Source organism: Branchiostoma belcheri, unplaced genomic scaffold (genome assembly GCF_001625305.1).
Source record: "Branchiostoma belcheri isolate BF01 breed outbred unplaced genomic scaffold, Haploidv18h27 scaffold86, whole genome shotgun sequence".
In the NCBI taxonomy this organism is placed as follows: Eukaryota; Metazoa; Chordata; class Leptocardii; order Amphioxiformes; family Branchiostomatidae; genus Branchiostoma; species Branchiostoma belcheri.
Genome location: NW_017804531.1, coordinates 733,903 through 744,869, shown reverse-complemented (window position 1 = coordinate 744,869; position 10,967 = coordinate 733,903). Strand labels below are relative to the sequence as shown.

The 10,967-nt window shown below is 40.0% G+C and overlaps 1 protein-coding gene across 1 annotated transcript; it reads left to right on the top strand.

The window, feature by feature from the left end:
- The first annotated feature begins 56 nt into the window (after positions 1-56).
- On the top strand, positions 57-8,236 carry LOC109487193 (transmembrane protein 248-like). Its single transcript, XM_019791173.1, has 7 exons — positions 57-385; positions 3,247-3,425; positions 3,921-4,188; positions 4,601-4,751; positions 5,743-5,920; positions 6,569-6,706; positions 7,545-8,236. Exons 2-7 carry the CDS (start codon positions 3,270-3,272, stop codon positions 7,560-7,562), a joined length of 909 nt encoding a protein of 302 aa, XP_019646732.1. The 5' UTR covers positions 57-385; positions 3,247-3,269; the 3' UTR covers positions 7,563-8,236.
- Positions 8,237-10,967: the final 2,731 nt, after the last annotated feature.

The window sequence follows — 10,967 nt, the reverse complement described above, 5'->3', positions numbered from 1 at the left end:
GTATTTTCACGCCTTCGCGAAATCATACCCCCTTTTCTGGAACGCAAATTTTTTCCTCATAATCTGCTAAAATCTATGAATCATAAATTTTACGATACTTAAGTGCCATCAGGGGAATAAATTCATTTTTTTGTCGCAGTGTTTGCGGAAAATATATTCGACCCATGACCTGAAGGGAAGTCGACGTCACATAAAAATGGCGGAATTTTGTGTGAGGAAGTATCTGTCGTTTGATTTCTTCATAGAAAACATGTGAAGTTACACGCATTGTCGCGGTATTGAGAGTCTGGAATGTTTCAACGTTTATTGGCTGGCATGATACAGCTTCGGAGGGTGTTGTTTTAGTACCTTGTGGAGGAGAAACTCGGAATTTTGCTGTTGGAAGGTAAGTGTACTAGTGAGAAGAGGTGCACACCTTTGCACGTAGCCATGCAAGCACGACGAAAATCCGAAGTACAGTCAAGCGTGAAACCATACTTCAATGTTTAACCTCTTAAATTTTGGACGTACATGTACATGGTTAAGTTCCTTTGTTGTCAATCGTGTATTTGTCGTGATAGTTTTGCAAGTGTTCTGCTTGTTTTGAGTTTCTTTCATCACTTTCTTTCTTCTTTTTAAACCTCCTTGTTTTTACCAAGAAATCATGAATACTCATCATACCCAGAAAAATCATGTTCACGACTATTTTTGACAATTCTTGATTCTTTCGGATGTCTCTCGGTGTTGTTTTATAGTGGATTTTAGTCTAACAGGTACCGAAGTTGTACATCGAAGTTGTATCATAAGTGTCCTTTCAAAGAAAAATGAAGAAAAGGGGAGGAGCTTGCCATATGATATAGCCAAACCTTCTACATGTAAATTGAAGCCTGTCCGACAAGATTTTATCCTATTCATTATGTAATTAAAATGTGTAAAAAGAATATTGAACAAAAATGAGGTCAGTGGTATGCTAATTCCATGGTCTTTTTTTTTGAGGGGGAGGGAGGGACATTTACATTTCTATGTAAATAATTTAGTTACCTTAGCCTATTCTTATGCAATGAAGTACAACATTCCTAGGTTGGGTGTAACAATGTACTAGCATTTCCATGGTTCCCAAAAAGAGACATGTGTATGTAACCAAGGAAGTTTAAAACCTCCATGCTGATGTAACATATATTGTACTAATGCATATTTATGATTAAGAGTTGCTAATATTGTTATTTTGTGACCCAATCTGGTGTTAAATTGTCTGTGTACATTCTGTGGTTAAATTCAACACCAACAGTTCAATTCTTTTTTAACATTTACCACAAAACAGGAAAAACTCCACTAACTTGAATGTTGCATTTATGTACATTTTTGTACTGATGACATAGAACATGGTGTAAAGGTCTTTCTTATGCAAATTAATGGCATCATTGGAAGGCTATCCTTACAACATACTAACAACATTCAGTCACACCATTATTAAGCCTTCTGTCCTTGGCACAAAACTTTGTTAACCTCAGTTGTCTGGGACGAACTAATTCCAGGTAATGCATGTTTTGACTCTGGCTAATGGGCGTGGTGATTGAACTCACTGGTTTGTTAGGGTTTGTTGTGCTGTGACCTGTTTTGCATGAGGTGGTAACTGTAGCTCAAATGGTGCGTCATCATGTACATACCTGGTGCAGCATGGTTCCTTCTTTGTACATGTATTACCAGTTAGCTTGTACTAAGTTGTAAAGATGCCGACCTATCCACTGTGATATTACAGCTAGCCATGACTGACTTCAGTTCATCACCTGTGACTGTGCATAGTTCTTGGCTATTTGAACATAAGGACCCTCTATACTGTGATTTGGACCGCTATGCTGTCTTTCAACCAGCATGTTTTCAGGGGAGAACCTTCATAAATCTTAAAGAAATTAAGATGTAACTTTAGAATGAAACTATAGCAAAGGGAAAACCTTAACTTCACAAAATCTGTCCCTTAATAAGCGAGAAATAATATCTCAGGGGGTTATGAGGGTCAACATTTTTCAGCTCAATGCGTGACTTGCACAGCAAAAGTTACCTTTCTGTACCTGGCCCCTAGGTTACATGAAAAAATCCTGGCTAGAACCCTGCGAGTTTAGAAAAATAGTAAGATAGGTCCTTCAAACTTCATGCAAATGGCGAGCATTTCACATCAGGCTGCATACACTCTGAAGAATCAAAAGCAGTGATTTAGGTTACATCATCAGAAGATGTGTGTGCACGATTTCAGGAAATTGCTTCAGTAATTGCTGGAATTACCTTGTTAGTGAGTGGGTGGACTAAATCAGGCGATTATTGCCCTGCTTGGATTCTTCATACAGATTTGTCATCATTAAATCCCAAACTTGTTCTTCACTCAATCTTACAGTGTCAAAATGTTTTGCTAAAAATAATACTTAATCATCCTAATCCCTCATGTTTCAAAACATTACTTCTGTGATATTCAAAGTGTGCCTTGTGGCAGTGTACCAGTTTTGGATAATTGGATACTTAATTTGAGTCACCATTTCTCACCACATCCACCAATCTTTCTTTAATCTAGTAAATATACGTTTTGTAGACTCTTCTGTAGTCTGGGTACCATCTTTTCCAGCTTCAGTTTGGTTTGCTTCATTAGTGATGCCCCCTCATGAATCGAACAACGCTTCCCAGAAGTCATAACATTGTTTTGTTCGTAGCACAAAACTGGTACATGGGACACTGCCTCAAGGCATAACACACTTTGGTAAATATGAGCTGCGTAACACTGAATAGGCCAGTTCAATCCACTTACATGATCATAGCTACGGCTTGACACCTTGAAATATGATTAAACCTGTACATTGGCACGCTAGGCTTAGCCTGATTGCCTGCAGGCTGATTTGAGCTTATTAGTAATAAACAATGGTTCAAATAACCAAACAAACAAAGAAAATAGTGCTCCGTAATGGCTCACTTGGCTGAGCAGCCTCTATAGAGGGAAGGCGGCTAATTAACCCATTTCATGGACTAGAGAGATTTTTGTATAACACAGGATGTTCTTGATTATGCTTGTACTTAGTTTCCAGCCTATACTGTAAGATGTACTGCTTCTTCGCATATTGTAAATTATGAAATATACCTGTAAGGCACAGTATTCTCTTTTATGCAGGACATGTGGTCAATGGGTTTTTAGACATGTGCCGTATGTTTATACTCAGTACATGTTTTATACAGGCTTACATAAGTTACAGACAGATGAAATATATTATTGCTGTTTTCACGCAGGTATTACATAGAGAGACTGCAGAATGACAATCAAACCTCTGGAGAATGTGAAGAGTTTTGCGGTGAGCCGGCCACCGCTGGTGGTGTTCATGGTGTGTGTGAGCGCGCTGGCCATCGCCTTCATGTCCCTGGCTTACTACATCAAGATGAACCAAATCACAGATCCTGATATCACACAGGTCAGTTCTTCTTATTGTTTTATACATGATCCATTACAAGCATTTCCAACTAAACTGGTACAGGCCTGGCCAGATGTTAAGCCTTAAGCCCAGGAAATTTCTTTAGAAGAAACATTCAGGCTCTTAGATATTGCCAGTGAAGGTTAGACATCCAGGTAATAAGATACGCCAAGAAACAGCTAATCAAGCAACTGGATATGATTCTAGGACTCTATTCCACCTAAGCATAACCAATTTCTTGCAAACAGTGTTAGGTGTTGTTTACAGTCTTAGGATGTATATGTAGTCTTTTCCGACATTTGTCATCCCTCGTATTCCATAATGTATTCCATAATGTATACAGTATAGTGAGTATACTATGCATTGATGTAAAATTGAGTATTCCCTTCAGTTCAAGATTGGTCCATAAAACTAGAAGAATCAGATTTCAGAAACTAGAAGAACAAGAAAAAAAAGAAAACATTTCGCTAATATCTGAATGTCCGTCTCTTCCAGGACTGGAACACGTTCCTGCTGAACTTCGGGAAGATGGATTTCTGTGTGTCGGACAATGACACCCTGAAGCACTACGATGATGACGTGACGCCCACCACCACGGGGCCCTCCTCCAAGCCAGAGAAGGAGATCCTGGAGTCAGAACCCCAGAGGAACGTGTCGGTCACCATCATGCTGACCCTCGACCCCATGAAGAACTTTGTGGGGTTCCCCCATAACGTCACGCACCTGCAGGCGACGATATCAGGGGAGGAGTTGGGACTGCACGGTATGTAAACCCAGGCCTGAAACATTCTCAGGTTCACAGTGATATTTGAGCAGTTAACAGGTGTCAGTTCCAGTCAGCGTTCTAGCCAACCTGAAATTTTTTTCTGTCATCTCAGTTTTGTTTGCCATAATATCATGTCAAGCAGTGGAGGCACGGCAATCTTAGGGGCGTCTGGGCATCTGTGGGAAAATTTCGACCGTCTGAATGCTGTTTTCTGAATTTTAAGGGGCAAATTTTGCCCTTAGTCTAAGCTTAGTTTAATGACATCTCTTGCACACTGATTGTCCATCAAAGATGAGAGATTGGGGGAAGTTTTTGCCTGTCAAATGACAGAAAGACAGGCTGGCTATAACACTGTGTTTGTTGTGTTTGATGATGTTAAATGTGGTTTCCTACTCCGTTCGTCTTTCAGGTTCTGAGGCTCTGGAAGAAGTCAACGTCACGTTCACCCTGCCGACAGCCTGGAGCACACAGGACTGCGCTAAGAAGGGCCAGTGTAACGTGGCCAAGTTCAAAACCTGTGTCACCTTCGTCGCCTCACCAGCTGTATTCCCCACTACCAGGTGTGTGATTGTTTACCTTCGCTTAATATGTTTATGGTTGGTAGCAATTGTATGTAGTTTAGCACAATAACTCAAGAAGCTGAAGATGGATTGTCATAAAACTTGGTAGGTGGGTAGGTCTTGATGGGACTTTGAGTTTGAAATGATTAGATTTTGGGCTGCCTAGCAGCTTGTTATTCATACCTTTGCTCTTACACTCCCTTGTGATCAGACCCTATGTATGTGATTGGTAACAAAATGCTTGACACTGGCTTCCCTACTATGTTGACCAAAGTACAAAAAAGTAGACTATACCCTCAAATCTTTAGCAAGCAAACAGTGCTTTGTTATCCTCTAATTATTGTGACCCAGTAGAGTTGAACTCGTTCCACCTTCTGCTTCTATCCCCAAAAAAGTCTGGCACAAAAAGTATTTGCCTGTTGTTGCTGGCATCAAGTTACACATAGCTGAAGGGTTACTCACACATTGTTGATAGTATGACTATATGAGTTTGTGTTCCGTGCAGGAGCGTGTGTAGTCAGTCCATATAGGTTAGCGACCCTCTTGCACTAGTAAGAGGCTTTGGGTTCAATCTCACTGGGCATGTATGCTACTGGAAAGGATGGCATTCCTTAGGACGGGACGTTATGCTGTGGTCCACTGTTCAATGAGCTAAGAGAATTTCCCCGGTATAATGAACCAGTAAATACAGTACATAGCGTCTCTGTTACACTTGTGGAAAATTTCATGGCTAGTGGAAAATTAGCTCTTTGGATAGTTAAAACTTGACCAAGATCACTTTCCTTTGTTCCAATCTGATAACACAGGAAACCAGAGACTTTCCACACTGAGAGCTTCAACAACAAGTTTGCAGATTTTCACTTCCTAAATTCTGAGTAGTGCAGGAAAAATTGTTTGGAGTAGGTAATTTTTAATGTTAGCTGTACTGGTACAGATATGCAGTATTTTGAGCCCTTTGATGATATCTGAGTGTTCCAATCTGACCGTACAGGAAACCTGAGACTTGCCACGCCGACAGCTTCAACAACAACACAGCGACGTCGGTGTACTACACCACGTGGATCCAGCCGCTGGACCCCCTCACACCCGAGGACCACTGGTGTCCCAGCGGGGTGTTTGTCAAGGCCTACCACGCCTTAAACCCAGAGCTGTCAGTCATGATGTCAGCGGTATGTCATGTGCTATCGTGAAAGTTCATCTGTGACGATAGTTGCATGTTTAAAGTTACAACCCTTGATCTACTGAGGAAGACCAGAGTGACTGGTCCAAAGCTCTAGGTCAGAGAGGTTCTTTTTGTTGGATCAAAAGTTTTAACTTCAGACAGGTATGATCATATGCTTAGACTTAACTGAGGGGCTCTCACGCGATTGATACGTTTTGTATGAGGACTGCTTGTTGCTGCTGTATGTAGCCAATGTAGGTGGCACAATCCCAAAGTTTGTATCCCCCTCCTCATCGCGGTTTATCAGTGGGGTTGACATCCTTATCCTTATCGCCTCCTTGATTCAATGGATTCTTCTGTCTATTTCCTTGCCCCCTCCCAATCTATTGAACATTGTGTTCTCACCGCAAAAGTGCCGCGGCTATTGGCTACATATAGCGGCAAGAAGCATTACTCTCTCATGATCAGATTCTGTCAACAGACAGAAAAACGGATACTGGCTAGAACCATGCACTACTATACAGTTCGCCTTCCCTAGGATTGTCACTGTTTCTTTGCTTGAATGTTCTTGCGGCCTTCAAGTTGGACACCACAAGAACCTTCAGGCACTTTAAGTACAGTATTGAAGGTGTGTCTTGTTTTTGCATGACTGCAGGGCGAGCGGTCGCTGGTGAATTTGCACCTCCTTCACACAAGCTACTTCCTGTTTGTCATGGTCATCACGGTCTTCTGCTATGCTGTCATCAGGGGAAGGCCCAGCAAACCTAGAGCTGCAAACTCCATGGAGACAAAGGTAAGCTCCATCCATTGATGAAGGTTTGAAGACATCCAGGTTACGTTACATAATATAAAATAAATCCAGCAATGAAAGGCAGCAGAATTTGCAACAAGATGAAGGTGCCAAGGCATCTGCCTTGAATGAAAGAAGGAAAACTTTCCGGCACTTAAAGACGTGTCTGCCTGATTACTGACAACAACCTCCAGTAATTCAAAACAAGAGTACACCGGCATCTTCTTTCCACCACCAGGACTGCAATTGTAGCTAGAACTTTGCAGTTGCTGTAAACCAATGACTAGCCAGGAGTGTTACAACCCAGGCTATTGTTTACATTAGCACATGATAAAAAAAAATGGATGAATTCTCTGAAAAGTCAGATGTTTCAGATAACATCTGAAAAGTCAGTTGTTTTATACAGCATCTGCTATCTTTCATCAGGGACTGAAAGTGTATAATCTGATGAAGCGAAGGATTACATCATTGCTCTTTTACTAATTCATTCTCAGTCACTGATGAGAGATAAGCAGATGCTATCTGAAATGACATTTATGTTGCCCACAGGGTTGGTGTACAGTACATGTTATTCGTCATGAACTAAGTCTGTGTTAACCCTGTCCCTCGGTTATGTTCTGATTAGTACATAGTTGATGCAGAAAGAGATGGTTTGTCTCATGTTGTATGGTCAGGGCTGGAAATACCAGATGCATATGCAGGTTACTGCAGGTAAAATTGGAGATGTGCCAGGTAAAATTTGTCCGGTGCAGGTATGTAGAAACAAAGTACAAGTATTATGGTGAAATCCCTGAAGGAAGCGGTAGTGATGTGACCGTGTCATCTTGGACAAACTTTTCAGGTTCCTGTTGAAGCGTGAAGATGGCAGGGTTCTGCGAATGTTTTAGGAGGCAACGTGAGGGACCTGTGATGTCATCCTTCAGCTTCCCTCTGCTACCACTGTAGAAACCTCGAGAAGACAGGCTGATGAACACCACAAGACGATGCTCCAAGACTAGAAGATATGTAGAAACAAGACATGCACCCTTAGCCATTGTATCCAGGATTTTTTTCCTTCGTTCAGATTATATAGGTGAGAAGTTGCTAGCTGTACATGGTTGGCTGTCCTTGGCTGTATAAATTTTTTTTCAGGACCAATTAAGGATACTGGTATAGTTGTTTGTTATGGGTCTGAAGAAATGCTGTAGTAAGGTGTTGCTAAATATTATGTTGCCTATATTAGAGCTTGTTAAAATGCTTTGTAATCCAGCTTAAAGTGTGTTTTTTTTTCAATCATATGGTATTTCGGCTACAGTATTTATTAGTGTGTGACTTTGTTAATCTTTGTAGGCATTGTTGAAACTTCTGTTCAGAATTTAGAGACCAAATACTTGTGGTTTGACATTTGTGTATGATAATGAATGAGCAACATGTTTTTGTCATGTTGCGGTTACTGCATTGTCACTACTGTACAGATTTTGCCATCATGGTGCAATAATGCCAACTGAATAGTTTATCTAACTTCAAACCACCAATTTTTCCTTGGTTCTTTCACTTAAAGTTAAGCCATTCTAGATGTACGTTATATAGACCCTTCCACAATTTTATTGATAAAGACCAACTCAGCAAGGAGAAGACTAGCAGGGAAACATGGAGTAGGAAAAAGTCGGCCCATAAGAAGTGTACAACATGTATGATAGTACAAGCCCTTCCTAACTACTCTGTGAACTTGTACACAATGTGCAAAGATTGGGTGTAACAGGTTGTTTGGTGTAATATAACTAGCTGCTGCAGTGCCGCGTGCCTGTGAAGCTGGTGTGTTACGCCGAAGTATACCGACTATACCAAAATATAGATACAGGCATACATTGAAACAACAACTCACAACAATCTTGTTTCCTCCTGTCCTTTGAGTCTGAGAACCATGTGAAAGAATTGGTGAGCCATCAAAATTTACGGCATTTGATATCACCATGTGCAATTTCTACATAGATGAAGCCGCTGCTTTGTTGAGCAGATGTCCTTCTGTTACAACATGAACACTGGAACCTACATGTAGGTAGCTTGTCTTGTACGACCTAATGAAATCTCCAAGATGAGAGGGGTTGAACATGTACATAGCTAAAGCTACAATTGTTAAAAAGAAACCGAGTTGAATGTGGACAACAGTGGAAGCTCTGTGCAAGCTATATATGTGCACTAGTATCAGAGATTGTACAGGAGTTGCATTTTTGCTGGTGAAACGTTGTATATTTACATGCCAGGCTAATAATGTGTTGGTGATGTGTGGAGCAATCATACTTAATTATCTTTTGTAGCATTTAAATGGTTCAAAAGTTTTGTTATTGTATGTAGTCAAGCAGGTGTACATGTACATGTTATAGTTTATTTCTACTAGTACTAGCTGTGTGTGGCCATTTAAATTGTTATGCTTTTTACATTCTAGTGGAACCCGATTGAAACAGCCATAGAAAACAGCGACACTTTTTGAAAAGCTGAGCATACTAGTATCTTGTCAAAATGCAGCCTTTTCAGACCAAATGTAAGCAATTTTACCAGACTGGAAATTGTCAAAATCAAAATTAAGACATCAGTAAGTAAGTAAAGTTGTATTGGAATCAGGGTTATGAATTTATTGTTTGATGTTAGGTATTGTTCTCTTTTCAATTGTGGCAATGAAAATACATGCCATATAAGCACCCCTTGTATCTATGCTACAGCTGCAGGTTTTGTTCAGACAGAGAGAGGGAGAAAGAGATAAAATGATCCTTACTTCATTTCCTGTTGGTGTACGTATCTCAAATCCTAGTAGATGTAGTGGACTTAAGCCTTGTACTCTTGTAAAAAGAAATGACTTTGAACATGTAAACATTTAAAGGTTGCCAGCACATTTTGCACAAAGGGTGTAAGAATTTTTGATGCATTTACACAAGTTCACTGTAATTACAATGTCTATGATTCATAGTAGTGGTGTTTTCCTTTGATTTGGAGATTTAATCAACAATATTTGTTGTCAGTTGTATAAAAAGAGTACCAGTGCAGACAGCTATAGTTCATGAGGCAGGAAATGTTTCTTTGGTGTTGACCAAAAGAGATTCAAACATGTTTTGGTCACATACTTAATTGCCTCATTAAAAATGAATGGAAATACTTCTTTAGATCATATCTATCAAATTTGCTCTTTGGATGAATTTTGAAACAGTCTGCCTGGTATTTCTTTTATTACAATTAATCCAATCTTGTAGATGTATGCATGTTTTTGACTTGATTTTGGTGTATGTATATACAAGTATTTATAAATATATATATACAGTATATATAAATTCTGGTGCTTGCAAAGCTTAGCGCTAGCAATTATTGCATACAGCTATGAATGTAATAAACTGTGGCCTTATTCACTTTATCCACGAGCTTGGTTTGGTTTAGTAGTGCAGGAAAATGGGCTAATCTGTTTTTACATATTTTTGCAATGAATCAGTAGCCTTGGATGTAAGGAAATTGAAACATGTACATGTAGTGTAATAAAATGCAACATGCCATTGAGTATAAAAAAAGAAACGAAGGTGTGTTTGTTTAAATGAAGGATGGTTTACCCTGTCCAGTGTAGCTACAGTTTGTATGCACTGTTTCATCTTGTTATAATCTGTGTAACCTGTCTTTTTAGTTTTGTCAGGAGTCATTTTATGATACTAGAACAAAGAGTGAGAATTGAATGCATCTGTAATCTACGATATTTTCTGGCCGAAATCGGCGAGCCTTCTTCTTCTTCTTACGTACTCTCTAACCACCCCTACTGGGGTATCACTGAGAGCCTGCATAGGTGCATGTACATACTTGTCGGTAACTATAGTATACATGTGGTAAGGTGCCGATTTTTGGTCAAATGAACAGTTAGTTCATAGCAAGGGGGTCTGTTGAAGCCTCCATGTTCATAGTTTGTGTAAAATAGCGACGCCACTGTTATGTCTTGGGGTAAAGTACAAAGACTACCCATTGATTTGTAGTATAGGAGGTGACGCCTCCTTGGTAGTACGTGTATCAAAGACCTTTTGGACATCTCTTTTGAAGCTACTTGTAGCACGAAGTTAGATGGATCCGGTTTATCTTTTACTCTCAATAGGACTGCATTCCGATTTGATACTAATGGAATCCGACAATGGTGAGGCATTCAAAATTCCTTTCCGTGCGTGAATCAATGCCTCTGTAACAAAAGCCAGTAATTAGCTTAAAGAAAGAAAGCCCCAAGCGTTTTGGTCACTCGTTCCTAGAAGCCATGTTGCGTTTT

Bases quoted from the DNA above. Each gene is read 5' to 3' on its own strand.
- LOC109487193 (XM_019791173.1), top strand. From the start codon at position 3,270: ATGACAATCAAACCTCTGGAGAATGTGAAGAGTTTTGCGGTGAGCCGG. The intron at 4,189-4,600 runs GTATGTAAACCC...TTCGTCTTTCAG, and splicing joins GGAGGAGTTGGGACTGCACG to GTTCTGAGGCTCTGGAAGAA. The intron at 4,752-5,742 runs GTGTGTGATTGT...CTGACCGTACAG, and splicing joins GCTGTATTCCCCACTACCAG to GAAACCTGAGACTTGCCACG.